At 36.2% G+C, this 26,043-nt stretch overlaps 2 protein-coding genes across 2 annotated transcripts; one reads left to right on the top strand and one right to left on the bottom strand.

Annotated features, from left to right (window-relative positions):
* The first annotated feature begins 8,343 nt into the window (after positions 1 to 8,343).
* Smp_156340 (hypothetical protein) lies at positions 8,344 to 18,354 on the top strand. Its single transcript, XM_018799403.1, has 5 exons — positions 8,344 to 8,370; positions 12,136 to 12,281; positions 12,318 to 12,546; positions 15,275 to 16,134; positions 17,737 to 18,354. The coding sequence occupies exons 2-5, from the start codon at positions 12,141 to 12,143 to the stop codon at positions 18,280 to 18,282; spliced, it is 1,776 nt and encodes a 591-aa protein (XP_018651195.1). The 5' UTR covers positions 8,344 to 8,370; positions 12,136 to 12,140; the 3' UTR covers positions 18,283 to 18,354.
* On the bottom strand, positions 18,312 to 22,089 carry Smp_063390 (putative aminoadipate-semialdehyde dehydrogenase). The gene is made up of 5 exons (XM_018799404.1): positions 21,804 to 22,089; positions 21,554 to 21,767; positions 20,860 to 20,984; positions 19,543 to 19,746; positions 18,312 to 18,595 (listed from the first exon to the last, which is right to left on the bottom strand). The coding sequence occupies exons 1-5, from the start codon at positions 21,969 to 21,971 to the stop codon at positions 18,440 to 18,442; spliced, it is 867 nt and encodes a 288-aa protein (XP_018651196.1). The 5' UTR covers positions 21,972 to 22,089; the 3' UTR covers positions 18,312 to 18,439.
* Between the last annotated feature and the right edge of the window lie 3,954 nt (positions 22,090 to 26,043).

Here is a 26,043-nt window from a genome sequence, read left to right on the forward strand (position 1 = left end):
GCACGAAAATCTGGTGATTTTAATAACGAGAAGTAGGCATCAGCAACATTACCCGCGAGTACATTTGATACAATGGAGGCAAATACAAACGAATCGATTAATTAAAACACCAAATGAGTAAAGTTGAGAATGATGTTATAAAACCTTCAAAAGGTCTACTCGTTCAACAGCGCATCTCAGAAAATTAAAAAACACCTCTACCTTGTATAGTGTGTTAGGGATATAGTGGGACAGGGTGGGTATTCCGCTTTGATAACACCGTTTAGGCAATAGAGAAACAACAGTAAAAAACATTATTTATTCTCCCACTTCCAGCAGCAAACATCGTGTATCGGGTCATATAAAAAGTAAAGATTGAGGCAACAGCGCAGTCATCTAAACGAAATCATCATGCGATTTGGAAAGATGTAAGATTTCTCCATGTTTGAGACGATTTGCTTCCATTGGGCTTTTACTACTAAAAGCTCCGATCTAAACTTATGTTTGAGGTTCAAAGCTATGATCGGATTTGTATAGGATGTTTTCACATCTTTCTTCTTTGAATTTAGTTTACCTCGTATCCCTTTCCTGTGTTCTTATAGACACACCAACGAAAGTTTTAGCGCTTTATAACCTATCAAGCAAGAACTCTTTGAAATTACTCCATGTTCTTATGCCTGGCAACACCCATGTAACTTTTCTGACCATTCTTTGTTGTTAAGGAAATACCATGTAACAGGTTCAACAGATTACTCAGTGATAGTATATAACTTCCCGAAATCAGTAATCTTTCAAACATTCGGAATTTTCACTGTCTGTAGTCCTAGCTTACGATGCTGCTAACAGCCTCTCCTATCCGAAATTCCATAACAAGTTAGGACAGATATCGTCCTTAGTCAAAATAACGAGGAAGAGGGATAAGATTTCTCTGAACATCGAGCTTTGGTTATCGTTGAGACAGCAGGAAGCATAAAAAAATCGAGAGTGAAATTACAAATCTTTTTGAATCATTAATATGTCCTGGCAACTTCTGGATTGTGAAGTGATGTATGTTGAACAAGTATAGGATAAGCGATTTTACATCACACGAGATACATCGGTATTTCAACATCCCACTAGCTAGCCATTGAGGCGGACTTTGGTACAGATAAGCTACGTCCCATGGATGCCCCTAACCATTTCTAACCAACAAATTATACACGATAACAGTTTATCAGCCTACCTTGTAGAGAAAGAACGTCCTATAAATACCCCGACATCTGACGAGAACGGTGACTTGATGTTCACACCCAACACCCTGTTGCTACTAAAGATTGTGATTGTTTGGGGATTAAGTGCGCTATTACGGTCAGGGACTCAGAAGGACGGAGACAGGAAATCTGTCTACCTGATACCTTCTGGAGTCGATGGATGAAGGAGCAAGTTCTGTTACTGAAAGTGAGACAGAAATGACTTCACAAACTTAAGGAAAGTAAGTGTAGTGCTGGTGGCTAACGAATTTACCATTATCAGCTCATGGCCAGTGGGACTGATTGATAGGTACGAGGTAGATGGAGATGGTCTTGTAAGAACGGTGATTGTGCATACGGAAGTTGATATGAGAGAAGTGCATAGGCTGTCTTATGGAGGGAACAGAATAACCGTTGGTTGTATGTTAGGTTCATACATGTACTGGCGTACTGCTATGAGTCCTGCACTACCCATTAAGGTAGGCAAGTAAGCTAGGATAGCAATGACTGACTGTACTCAAAAGTGTCCGTATGAAGTTTGGAGATTTCAGTGCCTGGTGTAACGGACCGAATATACTGAAAGTCACTTCACAGTGTTTCACTGGACAGAATTGTTATTTCTATGCTGTTTTTCACTGTCTTGTACTTAAAATTTACTAATGTCTCTTGCAACTACATTTTATGTTCCTCATTCATCTATGTCTGGGGTCTTATCATTTGGCTTTGGTCAAAAATTTATCTTTATTACTTAGTTTTACTGTTTCATTTTGCCAGGCCATTGCTAATGGAGTCTTGTTTGACTAAGCTCAAGGTTACGGCGTGGTCAAGTTGATGATTGTTGATATTTAACAGCCTGCTGGAGACGGTTATTCGAATCATTAGAGATAGAGATTTGATCCCATGTTCTTGGGAATACTCTAATTGATTCTCAGCCAATAAACACTTATTTACTAACCATCCGTTTTTGCTGTTTAGCAGGATATTTTATGCTAGGGAAATAATTTACTGTATGGAACAAGCTGTACCATCTGAGGTATTCTGTACTTTTGATGTTATTTGTTTCCCTTTTTAAAATAGGGCCGTTCAAGTTGAGTACAGAGTTTGTGTTTTACCATAATTTGATATGAATCATCCAAAACTTTTCGCTGTACGGAACTTAGTTTGGTCTCATCAAATAAACTTAGGTTCGTCAGTTATGAGTTCAGACAAAATACTGTAATTTTAGTCGTTACACTAAGTCTACAACAGCTCACGCATCGAACCCTCGGTATCTTATATGCATCTTCGTCTACAGTTTGCGTGGATTTGCTTGGAATACACAACGTACCCATATAACCCTACGAACGGAGGTTAGAAAACAGAAAGAATTAGATACCCTTCCTCACAGTGTTCTTTAGTAATAGCTGACGTTTATTCACGGTCAGGGGCACGTCAAACCAGTACTTTAAGTCAGTCCTCTACAAGTTCCCTGAACTCAAGCAAGCGGGATTGAGATGCATAACTATAAATGTCACACATCACACACTGAATATATGATGACCTATATTATCGAGGACATGCAGGTTGACTACCAAGAAGCTAAGGGCGAAAAGCAATTGTTACCACTTTTTGGACTTTGAAAGGAATGTTAATAAAAATTACCACAACGTATAGCATCTAACTAGAGGTTATAAGTTGTCAGACCAAACGACTACCCCAAATCGTTATTCCTTGTCTTAAATGATTTGACAGCTATCCTTAAAAATATGGCAGTATTTTCAAGTCAGTAAAAGCTTACATCCAGGTTCCTATAGTTGTAGATGGTATTCTCAGGATGGTCATGTAAATCCCTTTCCGACCTGAATTTTTGATGCCTTTTACGCTGTAGATAGCATAAAACAAAACAGTTCTGTCGGAGAAGATATATCCCTTTTTTCGTGGGCATGATTTTTAATTTAAAGCATTGGTCTGCTTGTAGTATGCTTCCTATGTAGGGTTGCTAAATAAATAAAATCAATAAAAATAATGAACAGTAAATTCGTGCAGATATCCCAGAGAATTAATGATAGTGTTTATATTTTAGTATTGCACTATGAGTGTTGTTTCCATAACCTGTTTCAAAAATGGCATCACTCTCATGCCCCACACCAGATTCAAACTCAGAATTATTGTGTTAGATCTCTGGTGATGCTAATTATTTGCGCAATACCACTTTTAAGAAGTCTTAATTTAATGGGGAAGTAAATATAAAGTGTGCTTGGTATGAATCGGGGACCCTGGAAAACGCGTACGTGCACTAAGGATATGATGCTGAAAAAAGAGGAACGAAGGGGCACCAAGGCATTGGAATATAAACCTCAAACAATGCCTACCAATTTGTAGTAGATTTGACAAATATATGATAAATTAGTAGGCAAAACTCATACTGACTGGTGTTGTCAAAGTGAAGTATAGTTAGAGCCTTCAGACAAGAGATTACATTAATAAAGAACAATGAGTTGCGATATGTAACAAGGTGGAATGGGTTCAAAGAATGGAGAGGAAGTAGAATTTAAAGTAAGGAAGGCTGTTTATGAGTCTGATTAGTGAGCGTAGGAGAACGAGCTTAGTACTTCTGAACGATTGCCTCATCCTCCATTATAATGAGTTTGAAATAAACGAGATGTTCTGCCTCACAAAAATTGGTGAATTGAAGTCATTGCCTTCATCATTAATGCCTGCTGGTCAATGACTTTACTCTCCTTCCACCAGTGCTTTTATATGTCTTGACTTCATATCGCGATTACAAATGTTCACGGCTTTGCGATTGAGAATAGGGCGAAGAACAACAAACATCTCGATTCTGCGCTTAAAAGACTCCAGAAACGCGATATTAATATTAGCACACTAAATACCGGATCGTAATCTGTCCGCTGGACCTCCTCGTGAATACCACAGGAATTCACAATATTCCGAAACTAGGAAATACAATGCTGGACATTCTGAAGTGCCTTACGTACTACGTGCATCTTCGTCTTGTTAGCTGCTATCAATAATTCATCTTGAACCGCCTCACCCTCGTGAGGTCACAGTCAAATCATTTTTGTGGAAGTACAAAACAAAACAAGCTGGTCAGAATAAGAGAGACGGCACTCAGCTTACTAAAAAATAATCTCAAGATAAACCATGCATTTACAAAACAACACTAAATCACAACAGGTTCAATAAAATGTTTTGTCTATTCAAAATGTGTTGTACAAACATGAAACTAGATGTTCGTGAATGGATATTTCCGCGTCATAATTACTGCAATCCATCCACGAAGCTTGTTGAAAAGTGATTGTAACGCGTACTTATTACAAGTGAGCAAGTCTGAAGGCATATATCGTTTGTTAAATACTTGCCGTAGCTTACGACAGAGGTGGGACTATGAAAACTATAATTACAGCCGTGGGACGGCATCTTCAACACACCTCACGTGCACAGGTGTGATGGAGGCTAACAGAAAACTGCCACAGAGCTTTACAACAAAATCCGAGCGAAAGTCACACATGTAGAGGGAACATTCCGTTTAAGAAGAGACACAGAAGTTTACTTAGGGCGAAATGTGTAGCCCGAACTGAATGAAAAGTTTCCCTTGAAGATTCCGGCTATGAAGCATACTTGGCAATATGGATGAGATGTAACGCCAAAGTACGAAGCAATAGAAGATATTTCCATATGAAGCTTTCGACCAAAATACAAGCTACCCAAAATATCCCTATGGGTTCATGATTAAACAGAAACGTTAGAACATGAAAAAATTTGCCTTTAAAGGGTTTGGCAGTGAAGATCTTGAGAACATAGGAGAAGCAACACTTTTCAGTTCCGATTTCACCACTTAATTGAACAGGGAAAAACAAGGGAGATACGCCATTCCACTCTAGTATCAGCTGATGCCTTGAGAAACGTCCATTTAACTCATCGCTCAGTATCAAAGAAAATGAAATCGCTGAGGCCACGATAATTGTTTAGATGTAACGTTACCCGCATCACTAACCCTGAAGTAATGAATAGAGGTCATCACAAAACAAATATTTGACCATTACAGGCACTTGTCAGAGCCCTAGAAGTTTCAAAAATGATACAGATAGGCCGTTCCCTCTCCAGTCATCCAAGAAGGAGCAAGAGAGATGCTACATTTACGGACCGGTTACTCCAATAATATAGAGCGAAGAACTCCTAAAATCCCTTCATAGCATTTTATTAAACAGTTTTGTCATTTACTTGTTTCTTCTCTCTGTTTTGTAGTTTACTCTTTATTCAGGTCTCTTCTAACCACACTCTATGTTCTTCAGTCTTCCTCATCTGAACTTTTATTCTGTGGATTTGATTAAAGACCTGCTTTCTTTACCTAATTTTACTGTTGTATGATGCTGGACTATTGACAATAAGGTCGTTTTTGACCAAGCCCAAGTCCACGGCGTGGTTCAGTGCGCGACTGTTAACCTTTGACTGTCAGCCTGAAAATGTCACTGAAATCCCTGCAGGTAGATATGTGATCTTATCTTGTTGGGGACATTTTCATTGATCCTCAGGTATCGAATTCATGTTTGTTAACTCTTCCTGCCAATCAGAGACTGATCAATTACAGTCCTAAACATCAATCGGAAGATTCAATCAAACAATACCAAGTGAATTGAACTCTTCCTTTTGTTGTTTAGCGCACCAGTTTGTGTTTGAGAACCCCTTGACTGTATAGCACAGTCTGTGCCAGTCTAGCTTGTTTGTACACTTGACATAATTTACTCTCTTTCCTAAATTAGAACCGTTTAAATTGAACGCGAAGTTTGTGTTTTGATACAATTTAATACGAGTAACTCAAAAATGCTTTGTACGTTATACAGAAGAACGTAGTCAAACTCAATTGAATAAATTTTGGTTCGTTAGTCCTGGGTTCAAACCGGATATTAGCTTTCCGGTCATTACCATTAATAATACTTTGGAAAGTAGTAGAAGATGTGGTTAAAACGGCTTTGCACACGCATCTTATGGTAAAGGTCGAGAAAACTAGGGTTCTCCGGAACACTTCTTTCATTTTTCCGGAATTACCCGAAGAACCAGATGCTTCTGCTATATCTGGATAAAAATCAAATAAAATTGAACTTTAAGAACGGTCGCTCCTGAATTTATGTTCTAAATGTATTTTCTTTTTGTATTAAATAACAAACCTATCACATTTTTAAATTCCAATCAATCGTTAGCTTTCGCGTGCTGCATAAAATGCTGTTGCCATAATTTTCTATAGTTATTGTTATTTAACTTCAGACCCGTTTCTCAGTCGTCTTTCACTTATGACGTAGTTTCGTAAGTCATAAATTCCTCTATTTACGTTGGTGGCTAAAATTTTACTCTGTAATATGGTATGAACTGGTTCATTCGCCCATCAGAATGTCAATTCTATGACATTGTCCCTGTGCTAAACCAATGACACGTCAACCAGAATCAACAGCCTTCAATCAGCTCTGAATGCTTAATGGTCCCCGATATAATAACTCCTCGCCTAGTTCTGTCCATTGAATCCAGAACACTATATCCGTCTCCACTGTATGAATAATTTATTTCAGGTGTACGTAAATTATATACAAGCAGACTAGACAGCATGACACTATGGAATAAAAAAGGTCATAAAGGATCAAGCTTGAAGTGGCTATGAGTATGAAAGACTGTTACTAGTAGATTCATAATAAATTGGTTATGGTAAATCGCATGGCAGTAGCTAAAAGGTCGAACAATTTCTCAGGATAAAAGAAATATAACTACATATGATATAGTCACTCAATAGTTATACAGTATATATATATATGGTGACAATCTTTAAATGTTTCCCGGAAGTTATCAATAATTTATCTCCTGATTCAGCAGAATCGTGTAATTAAAAGTTTGTGCCTGGTGTGTTGAGTTCTATCCTGGGCGAAGATCAGAGAACTGCATTCTAGACCGAGGGCCGTTAATTGTTATTTACGGCTGTTATCTCACTATCATCGTGTCACTGGTTAGCCAAGGTCCATTAGCACCAGATAAACGTTCGGAATAAACTGAAAAATTTGCTTCAATTCATTACTGTCCGATCACAAGGACCCGGAATAAAACAACAGAAATCCGTTTCATTACTTTTGTATCAGTCTTGTACCAAGGTTAGTAGCGTTTTAATATCAGGAGTTCCACATGATAATATTTGACATCTAACTCGTTGCGTGGGTTTTACTCCATAGTTGCAATCTTGTGGTCCTCCGTCTTCTAAAAAAAGTTGTAAATCTTTTAGACCAAGTGCATATCCCAACAATGAAGTGAGTGGAAGAAGCGTTCTTAAAGAAGATAGACACCAAAACCTGTGATCCTTTTAGCTGAGCAATGAGGGAAAGGGAGGTGAATTGACAATGGAACGCTACAGAATGATAACGTCAAGCCACTCCAACACAAACATACTACCAGAACCATATAACCAAGCCCCGTGAGGCAATGCTCAAAAAATAACACAACGAAGAGTAAAAACCTGAGTTCGACCGGACTTTACTTCAACATGAGTCAGCTTTATGCGGAATGATTTCTCAGCTGAGGTGACCAAAGCCCCCTCGGTGGATAGCTTCAAGATGATACATGACAAACACGTTTTCACTTATGAATTACCCTCCAGTGCTTGAATTAGCTATACCTGGTACTCGTCTCGTAACATTTATACCTCTGTGATGGCCGTACGTCATTCAGTTTTTCATCTCCGTTATTCTTTTATCCTTAAACTCCTGTCTGTTAACACTGTTCGCATCACTATTTAATTTACTTCTTCCGAATATCGTCTTTGCCTAGTTATTCATCCGAAATTCTTCTTCACTACTTTTAATTTTTCAGACAGTTAATCTTTGGTTTGATGATATATTGGTTGTCGATTCCACAGCCTGTTCTGTAGTGAGACAAGCGTACTCATTCAGGCAACAGGACATACAAACTCAAGAATAACTAACAAAATGACTAGAACTAGTCTAGTTGAGTAACTACACTAACACTTACCCGGAACCAATAGTAAACAGAAGGAAGATAGTGTAAAAATCAGATATTGAACTCCCTGAATTTGTTGAAGTCTCTCAACAGATCGTCCAACTGAAGGCATTGAATGTGACATTTTTAAATTTATTGTTGGATAAAAAGCTGGGTTCGGGGTTTTCGTGTACGTGTAAAGTGTTTTCAAATTTATTTCCGCTGTATGACGCGAATTCAGCAGTCTAGCATGACGTTTTTTTAGTTAAATGTTCAGTATTTACATAGTTTTCTCAGAGCGTGTTTTATATAGTCTATCCCAGTCTCACTACCTTATGGAAATTTTGGGGTTTTACCCAAAGTTTGGGGAAGTTTTAGAGGAAACCCTCAAAGTATTATAAGATTCTGTGAAAATATAGGGTAGAATCAAATATTTTCCGAAACATTTTGGGGATTTCTCCAAACCTTTGAGGATTTTCTTCAGACCTGTGGAAATTTTGGGCTTTTGTGCCACTTCCCCAAACCTTTCTATAGCTGTCTCCCCATAACAGACAAAAGTTTCACCAAAATGAGGAGATTGGGATAAAAGTCAGTGTAAACAAGTTTTGTATACTTGGACGCTCTTTCCAGAGCTCCAACATAAAAACGTGTCGGGTGCATAGAGTGAAAGTTCTTATCCATCGCGACAATGTGGGTCATCAGCAGTATGCTGAAGACGTGTAGGCATGCTTCTCGACTTCAGATTACTAAAAGGTCGATGTTTAGGTTACAATAGGGAGCCATCTGTGGCTTTTTGTACTTAATATTTATTAGAGACTCCAGAAAACAAAGTTTAGCCGTGTCTACCTTTTCTAACGGTCGCACAATGAATAGCGACTGGACATTGAAAGGACTCACAGAAGCTTTGCAGATCACTAATGTAGATGATTTTTGTCGAATGATTGGGAGCCTACTCAAGTTAGACGAGAATTGTATGACGAGCCAGCTAATTTTGAAGTCACACTTTGCGGTCAGAACCTAACGTTGACTACCCTTTCGTCGTATCCAAGTATTATGGGCGTTTTGATGACCGTACAACGCAAAGGGCGTTATTACAGAAATATATTATTAAGAGTAGGTATAATGAAGAGAGTGCGACCACCACTGTATGGACCAGTCTATGGAGTGCGATTAATTGATGTGCGTTGATTGTCCTTGAAATTCACGAGGATCGATGAACTGTTTGACATTCAGTGACTCGACTGCCGGATGATTTGGCAAGGGCTCAGTGACATTTCACTGGCTGTACAGCTTCAGTGAGATCTGGTGCCACTGAAAGAATGCACGAGGAATAACGTCTTAGAATTAGAACTCAATAGATGTTACGCTATATTATTTTGGGATCACGGGGAATGACGTTGCGTCTGTGGTATGATCATTGCTTCCTTGCCATTTCAACGGGACACAAATGAGATCTTTCATCGGATAACAATGACAGCTATTCAGGTGGCGTCTCATTTTCTTAATACTGGGGACGAATATATAGTGACCCTAAAGCTACCAGAGTTGTTACGCGTAGCAGATGGTACAGATATAATATTATGACCAGTCTTATGGGCACGGAAATCATTTATTAAGTCTCTTTATCTTATACTAGGTTACAAAACTGATAGCTCTATATTCTGGTTACATTGAAAAGTCTCGAAGTTCATACTTTGTGTCTTTATTGTTTTTCAATATTAGTTCTCTTTTTAGCTTCTTAATAATTGTACAGTTGATTAATAATACACGTATTTTGTTGTTTAGGTGGTTTCTATCTCATATACTTCAAAATTCTTAATAAAGTACAGTGACTTGGGAATTTGCGCGATTTTTTCTTGGAATTAGTTGCTTATATCTAGATCAAATAAATGTAGTCTAATCCATTTAACTATAAAGGGTCAAATGTTTCAAATCGATATTCTTGTAAAGCTTGATGATTACACTTTTGCTAGATATAAGCCATGGATTACCTGGGAAAATTATTGAAATGGTACAGATAACTTACTAGCATTCTAGATACAAAAATAACTCGTTCCAAATAAGCTTGCTGAACTCATTTTTGCTAATCATAAAATCTCGTTACAGCACCTTTTAACTCTTCAAAAAGTTTATTTTTTTATGCTCTGTATAAAAGTGAGAACACAATATATGATTGTGAATCGGTGGATATATGGATCGACATATTTCTAAGTAATTTCTCTATAAAATGCTGTGTTTAAGAATAAAGCTGTTTTTGTCGTCAGCAAACATCATTTTCTATTGTAATGAAGGCAATTATTTATATTTTTCCAGAGGAGTGAAAGAACCTTAGGATAAAAGCCTTTTAGAAACTGACAGTATACGTTTTGGTATACCTGATGAGTTAAAGATGCTATTTATACTATTAATATTGTTGTATATTATGCCTGATATATAGACTGGCAGTAGGCTTTCGAATTTAGAGGCTGAAATATACTAGTAAATTAGAGGTTCACCGCATTGATTTTGATAAACAATGAATTATGAGAAAATTATGGTTGAGCTAATAACAGCAGCTAATTGACACAAAAGTGTAGATCAATAATAGTTTGCACTGTGAATGAGTGACAACATATAGTGTCTGTTAACTGCACTTATTTTGTGACATGATTTTGTAGCTCTTTTCAAATTTCACTTGTTAAGCATGTACCCTAGTTTTGGAGCTACTTTTTGAGTTTCATGGGGATGTCAAACTTTTCAAAGATATACTTATTTCAGATGACTAACTTTTCGGAATGGTATGATTTGTGATAACGACATCAACTCCTGACTGTGCCTTTTGTATCAGGATTTTGCGGCTTCTTTTCCTTCACAGCTTTTCCTGCTTTAAGAGATGAATCCTCTAATTAATATTTATTAGTAAAAGTCAAAGAGGATTTTTTCACTTTCGAATTTATTTGACTGTATACCGATTACTCTATGATTACTAATTAAAGTAATCATCACACTGAATGAATGTCACACAGTCTTTTTGAAAGCAAATATTAGGCTGAACGAATGAGAACCATGGTGAATTAATTTATCCGATAATGTATGCATCGAAGGTCAGTTAAACGAAAACCACTTGAAACGAATGTGGTTTTAATTTCGAGTTTCCATTAAGACTATTTGAGAATTTAATATGTCCAACAAGAAAATTCCTGAATATTTATTGGTATAATGTTTTGCACGTTTGGGAAGTACAACATTATAATACACTTAAAGGAGACTGGGAATAATTTTTATCTGCGAGTTGAAATGACGATAAGCTTTACTCGGTACACTGTCAAAATGATTTTATTTTGATTATTGACGCACTTCTGCGAATAAGATAATGTATTTATAAATAGTTTATATAAGAGGGCGACCTTAGCTAAACAATCGTTGAAAAGTCAGAAAGCACTTATAGGTTGATATCATGTCTTAATGAAGTAGTGCATGCACATCAACAATCAAAGAAAAAATGTGTATTTGCTCTCATTCATTATTCAAATTTTCCGGCTTGTTACTCGTTAGTTTACGTAGCACCTGCGGTGAATGCTCATGCGGTTATACTAATTACAGTAAAATTTAAATGAACAGTTTACTGATACCTCAAATTTCTTTTGAGCAATTCTAATTACCGTAATAATTTAGTGATCAGGGTAACGCTCTGAGATTACTAACATAATGTGTTAATGTTGCAAAGTAAGATCTAGAATTTAAATCGGTAGAATTGTTAATGGGATTAAAGTGATTTCATGCTTATAATGTATTTTAATGTTTGTTATGCATAATCTTATTTGTCGCATAAATAATATTTTGTTTGTGAAAGGTAGTCTGAAATTCTCCATACTTTGGATTGATCATGTTGTTCTTCCGTGTTAGATCTGGATGCAGAATATTTTGTTTATTAAATGAAGATATCCTTTCAGTTACCGTTTTTGTTTTATTTCAGAATTGATGGAACCTCCACCTAGATTATATACTTACAAGGGTTTGTTCACTGAAAGTCGGTCACTGGACTTAACACTAAAAATTGTGTCGACTATACTGTCTTTTCTAGTCTTTTTATTCTTACTAGCTTGGCGTATTTCAAAAAAAGTAAGTGATTGTGATCATCCAATTAAAAATTTGAAGCATTATAATAATCCCCCGATAGACAAGCGTTTATGTTTTCACAGTTTCAACGATCTATGCCAAAATGGATCATTCCGCTTGACATCATTCTATGCATCTAGAAGACAAAAGTTTCCCCTGGTAAGGGGTTACTTAAATAAACAAAATGTCCTTTTTGTTGAAGATTGGAAATTAATCACTCTTTATGACCGATTTCCTCTGTTAGATCTACACTATTCCTCAGCTCCAAGTAAGTTTAAAACAAAGTATTTGTCAATTGCTTTCCCACTCATTTTCTTTCGAAATATCAACTGACTGTTTAATTTACTAACCTGTTGACTAAAGTGAATCACATCGCTTGTAAAAAAAATGATACCTACCAGAGGGTTAGAATTACTATTACGCGAGCTTAAGATGTCTGCTCAACAGGCGACATAACACGTTGTGTTCATCCTACAGTCAACCAAACTATGGTGCAAAATGTCCAAATATATTTCTTTAAATCCCAAGGAAGTAGGCAATAGGTCAGTAATGTTAAATTTCTGAAATGTGAACGGAAACTGTTTCCGGAAAAGTACTGTTGTGTTGTAAGAAGAAACCGTTTGGTCACTCATATCAAGAAACTCAGTTAACAGTTCTGAGATTTTGTTGAAAGATCGGCAATCAGGAACCGATACATCTAATTTAATTCAGAACTTGGGTTAAAATATTTCTGGTAGATTGCGGAGAATGCTAAACAAGCCGGTTGGAATATTTATTTGAAATTTTTATTTTCATATCATGAAGACATGAGGGGTTTCATGATTCTCAATCAGTCTGTTGAAATTACAAGAGTTACTTGTCTTAAAATAACAGGGAAAGTATTTTTGCATTGTTTGTTTGAATCTTCCCATTGATGTTTAGGACTGCAATTGATAAGTCTCTTATTGGCAGGTAAAACAGTTTGAATATCTTAACAGTTTTCACTACCCATCGAGATAAATTGTAGTTATCCTAAAGTGGTAGCCATACATTGAAGTTATTGATAAGTCCAACAGGAACTAAGTACAATACCCAAACAACTAAAACGTTTAGGATCCTGATAAAAGACGACTTGGTTGATACCCATTCACTAAAGTGAATAAACCACATCCATTATTTACTATTCAGTTTGTTGCTTAAATTTCGTCAAAGATTTGTATTTGTTGTCTTTTTTAACGATAAAATGGTTATTTGGGCCAATGTAAAGCATACTGATAAATGGTTATCATTTCAGGCTTAGGTTGGGACGAGAAAGTATAACGGTACACTGTTTCCATCGACAACCAATGGAACTAATGATGCTATCACCGGAGTTTTAATCTGGAAATGTCAAATATTTTTGCTGGAATATCGGGATTGGTTTCTTACTAGCACTTTTCACGGCTAATAAACTCACTAAATAAGTTGCTTAAACTAAATCTTGTTATTTTCGTGAAAATATGGATAGAGCAACAATAAGACCGGTCTAGTAGCAGTAATTTGTCTCTAGATATATATAACCCCAAATTGACCAAAATAGTAACACAGTATTTATTGTGACTGGATTGGTTGCTTTTGATACATACAAAATATGACGAGTATTTACAAAGCTGAAGATCATTTTTTAGGATGGATTGTATAGTAAGTATATGCAAAAGACTTATTACACCCACATCTCAGTCTCTATGTCTTTCGGACTATTATTGATTTTAGCACTCAATTTTCAGTTCTTGAGTCACAAAGTAACATACCATTGCACTTGAGTGTTACACAGTTGGCTGATACTTCTAATACACGGCAAATATCTTAAAGCCGATTACGTGTTTTTGGCTATGGGGTTATGCTGATATTTAAATATATTTATTATAGATTAAAAGATATGACAATTAACTTAATGCTCAAAATGATGTCACTTCTTGATAAAGACAATCTTTAAAATTAACAGGTTAGTTAGATAACCATTAAAAAATAATGAAAAGCCTCTAAAGAGCCGATTATTGGAAAGCTAAAAGCGATTCCGATTCATTGTATAAGGTAATGCGCAGAACCATAGTAGATGTCAGTTCATATCACTTGCCAAAAGCTTCGCTGCATCTGTTTATTTACGTAGAGCGAAACATCCATCCACTAGATTTGGACTCATTAATGCTTGATAAGGGATTTGAAGCTTTCGCTTTCTGTCCTATTCAAATATGTATACATGAGTGGAGTGTCACAAGCGGTAAATGTTTTCAAATTTTTAATGATTATTTAACTAATTTAAACTTAAAGGCTATTCTTGAGAACGAAAACCATATAGATATTTGCTGTGTACATACAGAGTTAGCAGTCAGACTGTATATATAAGCAGCTGGCATTTAAATTAACTTAATATATTCGTAATACTTTTAATCAGGAAAGTAATTTGCTGCTAGGTGAACAAATTCTTTCGAAAAGTTTTAGAAGAAAGTTTGGGGATCAAGGGTTTAGATAACACTAGGAAGTCAGAGTGTGACGTGTAGTCATGCTAATCTCATTTTTGCGCTGATGTTATCTGATGATTTGGACAAATGCAGATTCACACCAAATCCCATATTGATTCTGACTTACTGTATGTAATGGAATCCTGTAATCACAGCCACATTTTCCTACTGAGGTATAAGCGTCACCTCTTACGTAACAACTGCAAATTAGAAGCTTAACTCTTGGTCAATTTAAGATATATAACTTATTTTATAGCAGCCTAGTGTTTGAATCCTTGAGCTATAGCTCAACATGATCGTACAAACTTTCTGCGTGTATACCAATGAAAGAAACGACAAACAGTGCGAGATAAGTATTTGAATCAAAACCTAAGATCTAGTTAAAAAGCCTTATGTAGTAAGAAACTCGTCAAAATTGTATTACCAATTACATTTAAATTGTATTTTACTTCAAAAACAAAAGGAAATCAACAGAAATTAACATTGTTTTAAATTTCATGTTTATTTTTTCTTTAGAATCATTCAGACGGAAATGGTGTGGCTTAATGATTGCTGATGATACTTTACAGTTTAGATCTGAATTGATTGAGCTGGTGTTGTTGGCCTTCAATAGTTTACCAATTAAGATATTCGAACGTATCGGCCATTTAGGAGCTGATCCTCAATTACTTGGCTCTATATTAGTTAGTACTAACAACTGTGCAAAATTTGAAAAACGTCTAGACATGTGGATATGTAGTGTGTATTCAGAAGTATTTTTTTTCGGTCCATCAGAAATTTTTTGCGAAACTGCTTCAGACAATACATTTTGTTTTGGAAGAGAAAAATTCATTTTAGATCTAAGAGAATGCATAATCTCACTGGAATCCTTACATATACATGGGAACTTTATAAAAAAGTCTGATGCATTTAAAGCAATCTTACAGCCATTTTCCAACAACCCATCATCTCATAATACGAATGAGTTAATAACCATGTTTCACAGTCTTATATATCCCTTAATTCATTATTATTTGGATAAATTTCTGAATAGTGAAATAAAAGAAAATATTAACAATTCAGATGGTAATCTAGAATATTTACAAACAAGCGAGAAACCAACAAATCTATTATTACAACTCATTAATACATATCATTATTTGAAAGAGGAAGGAAGTTCCAATGAATTCCTAACATTAACACATATTATTCATTTACTTGGTGAATGTTGTTTAATAACTAGGTATATAATGAATAAGACTTTAAAAACTCTATTGACAGTTCTAGCTATTAAACCAAAATGGCAAGATAATGTAAGAAAAGAATGTAAACAGTTTTTAGAAGTCCAATATAATCATAAAACACAAAAGTCTACATCATTATGCAGCCATTCTATAGTGAGTTAAATTCTGTAAGATTCACTTATATGATACGTTTTCATTTTTTGACCATATATAAAGTGATTTAAACAAAAACTAATTGATGATGATCAAATAATATTCAGTGAAAGGTTTACCATCATAGTCTACACTAGATCTAACAGAAAATTTCCTTAGGGTTCACAGAATCCAACCTATTAATAAACACAAAGAACCAGTACTATGTTATTTAGCTTGATAAATACATACACAAAAATCCGCACATTTAATTTTTATAAAAAATATAGCCTGGGGGTCAATATTGGAATATCTGAGTGATATATGATGAAGGTCTGAGATTACAAGAGGGTAGAAATTCCCCAAGCACTGAACATGCGTAGCTGTTGAATATTGGCAGGTAAAAGAGTTTAGATTCAGTCTTGCACTTCATTTGAACTTCCAAGAGAAAATTACTAAAAGGTAAAGAGGACTGAAGTTGTTTACTTGATAATAATAAGTTTAGTGGGCACCTTTTTTCTACATATCTTGAACAGGAACTTATTAGTTAGTTTGCGATTCGACTTCTAAGCTAAGTTAACTGGATATTGAAGTCTTAACCTGTCATATGAGGAGTCATGTGTGTTTTGTGGTGAATCAGATTGAATTGACGATAGTTAATGATCGCTTCTAAAATATCCCTTCGATAATAGTGAGAATAAAATCGATTCTAATTGCCATGTGAATGTAGTTGGTATGTGTTTCAAAATATCAGTCTGAAAATAATGGCTGTGACAATTTAATCAAAACAAATGAAATCGGTTTTACTAAAAATGGATTTCAATCAAGTAATTGTCAGGTTAAAACTTATTTTTTTAAATGGTCTTAAACATGCATCAAAGCTAAACTATTCCGACTGCATACAGATATATTTACAGACTTAGGAAATTGTATCTCATTTGTCGGAAAAGTTTTTTACCTGTGAAACCATATGATATCTGACCTCACCGGCTATTACAACACAATATTCTCTTGATCTAGTGACAGAAGTAATTAAATGGATGAAGGTAGATCACGAGACAGTAGTACACCAATCCACATTTTAAGGCAAGATGTCTAACTGCTCCAATCCTACCGATATCTCCAATCATCAACCTGTGAAAATATGTTAGTGAAACAATAGTAACTTAATGATTCACTTATTGGCCGATGCTTTAAGATCCTTTCATGAGAACTAAAAGAAATGAAATGTTTAAACATACAAGTATGGCGACGGAAAGTACCATAACAAACATATACTACTGAGAGCCATGAGTATTAGTTTGAAATCACCAACACAAGAGACCACATCCTGTCCACTAGATTGAATTAATGTGATTATGTTATCTTTTTTGGTTGGATTCAAGTTTATTTGTAATACTGAGGAAATTCGATCCAGGAAATAGAACTGTTTTCGTTGTTTGTATCTAATCCAAATGACTATTAAGAAACAACTTTGTATCCTTTTACGATGACCTTTGAGAAAGATCAAGACCGATTTTAGATGGCGCTTTGCAATACACTGTAAGTAGATTTTACCAACGTTCTGTTGTTTTGCTCCGTACTTTTCCTGAAAGCTAATCGTCCAAGCATTTTCCCTTTTAGTCACATCTTTGCATGTCTTTGGAGCACACACAATGTTTGGTTTGGACAAAGGCTTTAATTCAAGAGACGCTGCGTTTATGTGTACCTGGTTGGCCATTTGGTTGTTTACGTCAAGCCCTCCGCGATGGGGAAATACTAAAGCAAGACTTTGCTGAAGGAGAACTAGTGCTTTTTGATGAGCCTTCCTACTACTCAGATCCAGATTTATGGGCTGCTGATGAGAATGGAGAAGGGTCTACCAAATATCAACCTCACAGAGTATTTGATCCAAGTCGCTTCATTGAAAAACTACCCACTGCAGGAAATTCGACAATGTTGGAGTTAAGTTTACCTGTACATTGGGCGCACAATGTTTTTCAAAGATACACTGTATGTGTACCCTATCAATTCATTTATCTTATGCTAACTACAACTTTGGTACATTTTTTCGGAACTGCTTGGGAATCATATCTAACAGACGAACAAATCAAACCTGATTACACTGACGATTTTTTAATGTGGTCCAATGATTTACCTAAAGCTGATCTTCGAATCAATTTTCCTTAACGGCTCATGACGCTTGAATTAAACTGAATAGGCCAGTAAAATGTTTATTTCATAAATATACGAAATTTTCCCTTAAATAAAATAATTTATATTCCAAAATCAATGATTAGCATGCAATTGGCGACTAAATAAATGTCAACAATGAATTAAATCTGAATTAATCAACTTGAATTCGTTGACGAGATGATGGTGGTGAATGAGGTTTCCTCAAAAATTGATCCCAAGCAGTATTATCTACAGGCGATAGGACTGCTAACTTATCCACTAACTGTTCAAATGTCAGCTGGGAGAATGAGGTACTGGTTTTGGCCTCCTACAAAAACGAGAAACATTCACAAGGAAGTATATATTAAACATAAAAAATCACCACTGCTGTTAAAAATAAAGTATGGTTAGAAACCGCTTACGATTAAAGTTCCCATATCTCAGCAACCAAATATTATTACTTGTACTGGGTTTTGGGCAAAAGCCACTTTTTTAAAGGTCAGGGATATTATACGACCGCTCACATATCATGTGCATATAATTTGCAGCCTAAGATGAATCCGTCCAAATGATTGATGCCCAACCACTTTTCGGGATACTATAGGAAATGGTATAAATGCACTAAAATAAGTCCTACGGAATATCTTTGTTCCCCGAAAAGCAGCCTGTAGTAAGATAAATACGACGGAAAGAATAATATCATTATGCTCTACATCGACATTTGTCACATAAGATTTTCCTGAATGTATAACGATGAGAAAGCATATTTCTGTGTATTGTCATAAAAACTGTCACCTAGTGAAAGCTGTTCAATGATAAGGGTGTTGTTTATAGATCAAAAAAGTGAAGCATTAGCAGAGTGAAAAAGATAACAAAACAAGATGTACGTCTCTACCAGTCTCATTTGTCCTTTGGGATGAAAAGATAGACAGTGATTTCTCTGTGGTCGACAAGGCTTAAATTTAACGTGAATTGTGGACGGACATCATCGTCCGGATAAAGACAGCTTAAAAAACTGGGCGAAAATCATAAAAATTTTAATAACGTCAAAATACTTAGTGATAGGCGAGTTGTAACATGAGATCAACGAGATAGTTCAGTTGAAAATAAAGGTAAATACTTCGATCTTCAATAACTTTTTGGGAAAGGTGAAGCATAGTTGGTACATTACAGTTCAATAATTATAAAAACGCAAAATTATAGCTCGCTCGGTTTGTTAGTAACCAATAATTCTCTAAGTAAATAGTAAACATAAAGTACTTAGGAACTTGCCACATATGTATTTTCAGACCAAGCAACTACTGCCAGATGATTTTGAGGTAGATTATGTTTTTCAAAGGCCCAATTTTTATCTGGCTGATTTATGAGCTCATTGGCAAGCGACAATTCATTGCCACCGTCAGAAAATTGGCATTCTATTGTTTTTAAGGGGATACGAAGTCCACATCCTAAAGCTTTAACATAAGCTTCTTTAAAACACTGAAAGAAATAATTAATAGTAAGTTAAAACTTTTGTTATTCTTGTTTAACAGAATGACATTAGTTGGATTCAGTGATTGGTAGTTGAATATCAAACAATCGACCCAAGTTATGTTAAAACGACAGCAATATTTTTTTGACTAGTGCATTAAAAATATGGAATTAGAACAAATATGTGTCGACTGAAAATGAAACAATTATTAATAATATGAGGAAGAAGGGAGCAACACGAAACCATAAACTGAACTATAATGACTGCAAGTTTAACGTAACAATGGGGTATTGGCACGTTTCTTAAATCCAGTTCGAATCAAACCTATTTTATTCTAATTGTTCATAAGAACTATTTAGGCGTATTGAGGAGTAATTGATAGCCTTAAGACAAAGAGCTGGAATTCGCAACTGCTTAGCTCATAAATAGTACAGGTATATTTAAAAATGACTGGTCAGTAAATATTACCACTGAGTAGAGCGTCAGCGCTAGTGTCCCTATATTACAAACACAAAGAACAAGCGTAACATTTGGATGTTTTAAATAAGGTTACTGGAAAAGCCGTATTTTTTAAAGAAATCATGTTCCTGGAAGACCCTCATTTAATCAGAGTAACTATGTTGTAATACTAAATTTTCTTAGGCATCAAAACAGTCTGAATGAGTTTCTAGTTATTTAATGTCTTTAACAATAGTTCAGAGGTCGACTGATCTTTATAATTCTTGACCAAATATTATATCTCATTTGACGTCAAATCACTTCAGGACAAGTACGTTTGTCACGACACAAAAGCCCTACTGTTTTTTTAAAATATACTAGATACCAATAATGAGAAACCTTTTCAGCTGGGTATTTATTTAGTATTTTTAAGATCAGGAAGATATACCAAATACTATTAACTAAGTGATAACAGGCTTAAACGATATGCATTTCGACAACTCATATTCCAATATTAATCGAGAAAAAATCATAAGTAGTGTCCAATGGATTTTTCAAGTTGGCTAGCCGTATATATGCTTATGCTGTTAACAAACACAAGAATGTGCATGTTCTACATGACTAATAACATGGAATGTACTAACTGCATCAAACGTGTTACTTGGGGATGGAATTTTACCTACCCAATGTTCATAAAATTTTCTCATTTTTTCAGCTTCAGACCCAGAAGATAAAATACGGTTCACTTCTGTAGAGGAAAATATGTCCTTCATTTTCAAAACGAAGTCATTTACGGACCTTTGAAATGCTGACCGGAGATTTACAAACAAAACATTTCAAGGAAGAAAAGTGTAGATTAGAATTACAAAGGTCTAGTAACATCACTGCAGTAAGTTGGTGGATTTAAAGAACAATACTTAGTCAATTATATACCATCTGAATGATAGAGTTACTATTGTGGAGTAATAATAAGTATATGATTCAAATATTTGCAAATATTTAGTTGCTAAATTACTTAACCTATTTGAATCTCGGATAGTTCCTGAGTACTAACTGTTTTTGAAAAGAGAAATGTCCCTAGATTATCAACTATACGAGTTTTAAAGGGGCGAAATCTCTGATAATATCGCTACGTGTTTTTATACGATTACAATGCGAAGATATGGAGCCAAGATATTGTGTAAGACCAAATAACTTCATTCAAATTAAAATAGATTACTTATTTTTAAAGTATGGCTTTTTAAACAGTTGTTTCTTTCTAGATGTCTGGTTGATAATATCCAACCACTAATTTTTTAAGTATTTGGAATATTACAGAAAACAAGATACACGATGTCGAAGTGTACAACAGTAAAATATAACACAGAAGGAACTAACCTGGCAGTTCTATAGGCATGACATCAGTCCCACATCGGCCCTCAGAAGTTGCAGCAATTATGGTGAAGTCGCCACCATGTGAAATATTGAAGTCCAACACATCAGAATAACCCAAAATATATGGCCTTCCTTCCGGAGAACGTTCTAGTTTAACATCATGTGGAGAAATTTCAAGGTATCGTACAGCTGTTCGACGGATAAGTAGCTTTCCAACCTACCAAGTCATGTACAAATACAAATATTAACGTACCATAGAACTAAGTACATCTCGTTGGTAAGCGAAACGCAAAGCTACTTGTTGTTCATTCAGGGAAAGACAGTTAAGGGAAAAAAGAAAGTCAGACTTAGTAGGCGACCACAAACCATGGCAAAATGCTTCTCGAATTCTTGTTGCCTTCATGAAAGTAGAATAAAACATGTAGGAAGGTCGGGGGCCATAAATCCACAGGCTTCTTTAGATGAAATAAACCATTTTGAATTATTTTTCGTTTCAATATGAAAAATAATCAAATTGGGTGCATAAATTTCATACCTAAAAATCAAGGTCGTGTAATCTAAACAATTTTATCCGAAGGCATGGGAAATATTTAGAAAGATTAAAATTTAGGAACTTTGTTTTACATCTTGGAATTGGCAAGAATAAACAACTCAGGCAAATACATATCAATAATAATAAAACAACTTTTAAATTACATTGACGTCCCTGGGTTACAATATGACCACATGTTGAATTACTGATACTACCCAAAGTTGGCAGGTGGAACAGTACTTGAGGATATTATATGATGGATAAAACTCATTCGAACAGCCTAATGATTCACAGCTTTGCATTTATACGAAACATTCCATGGACAAGCAGTTGGAAATCTAAAAAGTGAGTTTTAATTATGTTTTTGTCCTTATATGCGTGCAATATACCAGTAAGGAAATCAATGAGACGGTTGATGAGGCAAATTTATTAACTATTTAATAACATTTATAATGACTAAATGGCCGACTGTCTTATTTGTTGACTTTTATAACATTAAAGGCGATTTAAAAACTAGAATAGTTCATATCTCAAGATATAAACCACACTTAATTTGTGATTAGGTAGCCAAGATATGTTAAAACCTATGAAATAATAATGATGATTCAGGTCGGATTTCAGATTTGTGTAGCAAGGACATAAGGCATATGGCCTATGTCATTCCTCTTCTAGTATGTTTTTGTGTGTCTAGTCTTCTCTTGAATGAGTCAATTGCAGGTGCGGACAACACTGCTTTGGGTAACAGGTCCCAAGAATTAATGACGCGGTGTAAAAACCTGTATGCCACAGGTATTTTGTCCGTTCTTGGCCTTTCTCAGTCAATCAAGCAGGTACAACGTAGGACCAGGTACATATATGCGTCGGTTCAAGTTGCCATACCTCATTATCACAAGATGAACACCATATTCATAGAAGTAGTTACTTCAATGGTAGTAATATATAAAAAAAGATTTCATATAAGGATATGATATAGGGAGGAAGGGTTAGTTCGTAGAAAGAAACAAAGTAATTTCAATCTCACAGTTTAAATGAAGATAGAGAGTGTATGCACCGACGCCATTGTGATCGATTCTGAGTCATGTCACACAGAGTCCCCAATCATTGGTTACGATAGCCAGGCGGACACCAACCAAGTAGTTTGAATCTACTAACATGGCTCAGACCGGAAATTAGTAACTTCAAACACTGATACCATGTTTTGGTTTGGCAGCCATTAACTCTCTTCCAACCATCCCCAATACTAGTCAGCATTGCGCGTCGTGGTAATCGGTGTTCAGGCATACGCAACACGTGGCCCGACCATCTCAGTCTATGAAGATTCACAACCTCATCAACTGATTTACCATCACTCCTTATCCTTAGTTAAAGTGTTGACGCAAGCCAGTCGTGAAGTAACAACTTCCATTTAGAGGGGCAGAAATGCATCCAAAACATTCTGGCATTGCTACTCAGTGCTAACAAAACATTCTGCATTTTATCAGCAACTTTACCAAACAGGACTATGTCATCTGTGTATTCTAAGTCAATAAGTAGACCTTTCGGGAAGAGATGAATTCCCGAAAATTCAGTTGACGAGCACGTTATTTCCAGCACTAGGTCTATGATGGAATTTAACAAAAATGAAGATAGTGGACAGTCTTGCCAGACACCACTTAAGGTTGCGAAGTCAGACGACAGTTCGCCGTAAGTTCTGACTCGACTGGTAGTGTTCGAGTAACGAGCCTTCCATTTGTTTTGTAACCCGTTGGTTTAAATTACTAATAGACATTAGTGCTGTTTCCGCACTGTTTGTATATCTTTCCAAGAAACATCTGGGTGAGCCTCGTTTACAGAACTGCCTAAATGTGAACTCAGTTGTTTCTGGAACTTACTTTTGGCTTTCTCGTCGCCCAATTTAATTCTAATGGGTCTTCTTAGTGTAGTTTTTCTGCGTCCAGTGAGGCGCAAGCAAAGGCGTGCTCGTACTAGAGCATGATTAGAGCCTAAACATGTATTCCAGAATGATCGGCGGTCTTCTATCGAGCCTCTCCAACGATGACTGATGGCAATATGGTCCAAAATCATCTCTTAGTATTCTACACATTAAAATCAGATCACCTGTTAGTCTGAGATAGGACAGAGAAAAGAGGTCTAGCTTTTCAAGCCGCTCTTTGTATGGCAGACCCTGGAGTTCTGGGACTATACGGATACCTGCTCTCTGTACTTTTTCCACGATATCCGAGTCACCTTTTAAACAGGAGCTTGCAGCCTGAACGCAATTTTTAGGTTTAGTTCTCACTAAGGTTGTGTATACTGTAGTGAACATGGTAGTTTCTAACTTGACAAATGTATCTCTTAAAGCTCATAGGGTTCTAAACCCCTTAGCTGCAACCTTCCGGCAGTAGGCCGTGGTCTTAAGATTATGACTCACAGGTACCTCAAGATCCTTGTGAGACCGGACCACGGGTACGGGCACTCTCCCTATGCTGTATCAATCTATTTTTGTATCCCCAAAGTGCATGTGGACGCGCATTGCCGAGTTGATAGGCATTAGCCACTCTTTAGACCAGCTAATCACAATATTCAAGTCTGCCTGAAGTGCGTATGCATCTGCGTCTCCTGTTATTTCTCGACAGATTTTTACATCAGCGTATAGTAACATTGGTGACTCAACTATACTTAGGAATTCATTTACAGACAGTATAAAAAGTAGAGGACCTAGGACAGAACCTTGCAGTACTCCATTAAGTGCTGGTTTCCAGGAGAAGTACTTGGAATTTTTTCTTACTTTCTGTTCACGACCTACCAAGAAATCCTTAGTCCACTTTAGAAGAGGTCAAACAGCGCGTAGATTTTCCAGCTTGTCTATTTGTCGGTGCCTTATCGAATGCTTCGCTGAGGTCTATCTAGACAACATCCATTGATTTCCCATTGTCAAGAGCCTCTATCTATTGCTCCCTTGCCATAAGGTTTGCTGTGCAAGACAAACATTTTCTGAAACTATGTTGTTTACTGCTTTAACAAGTTTTTGGTTTCCCTGAATGTCATTATGGTCTTTTTGACTATCCTTTCCAGTATTTTAACTAGGACACTGGTGATGCTGACAGGTCTGTAGTTTGATGGAAGTTATCTTGGTCCTGTTTTATGTATGGAAGTGACGATTGCATCCTTCCAGTCTGTAGGTAATACACCTTGGCCAAGTGACATGTTGAATATCACAGTCAGTGGGGTGTGGTTCATCCAGTCCTGTTGACTTTTCCGTGTCTAAATTGCTAAGAGCCTTGAGTATATAGTCTCGATTAAAGTCCACGGTAAGCAGACGGTTTGTTGACTTTGTATTTGAGTCTAGTTCTTCGTCTAGAAGAGGCTGCTGAGTGAAAACTGCCCCGAAATAGTTTGCCATAGCCTCCGCTCTTCCTGATTATCCTCTATCATTTCAGATCCACTGCTTTCCGTACTTAGGTTGGGAATCCAATGCTGCGTCCTTGTTTTGTAATTTATGTACGAGAATAGTCTCTTAGGCTGCTTGATTACAGATTGGGTTAACCGCATTTCATATTTTCTGTGAGCTTCCCAGATTTTAATTATACACTTATTTCTTACCGACCTATAGAGTTTTACCGTACTTGTTGTACCAAGGCTGATGGCAACGGTCCAATATTTGTTCTTTTGTTTTGGTAAACGTCGAATATCCAAGCCTATCCAGGGGTGGCCGTGTTTCTTCTTCTTTGGAACTGTTCAGGGTATATGTGGTTGGGTTACCTGATTGTATAACTGCCAGAAATGAGTCCATACCTCTTCTAATGATGCTCCTGAGTCATTTTCCCAGCTTTCAACCAGTGCTGCAGAGTTTATCGCCTCTATATCTGCCTTCCATATGTTAGGACGGGCCAGCGCAACTGATTGACAGGCCATCTCAGCCATGAACTTGAATAAGATGACTGCATGATCACTTCTTCCTAGAAGTGGGAGGAAAGTCATT

The sequence above is a fragment of the Schistosoma mansoni genome, chromosome 3 (genome assembly GCF_000237925.1).
Source record: "Schistosoma mansoni strain Puerto Rico chromosome 3, complete genome".
NCBI classification, from domain to species: Eukaryota; Metazoa; Platyhelminthes; class Trematoda; order Strigeidida; family Schistosomatidae; genus Schistosoma; species Schistosoma mansoni.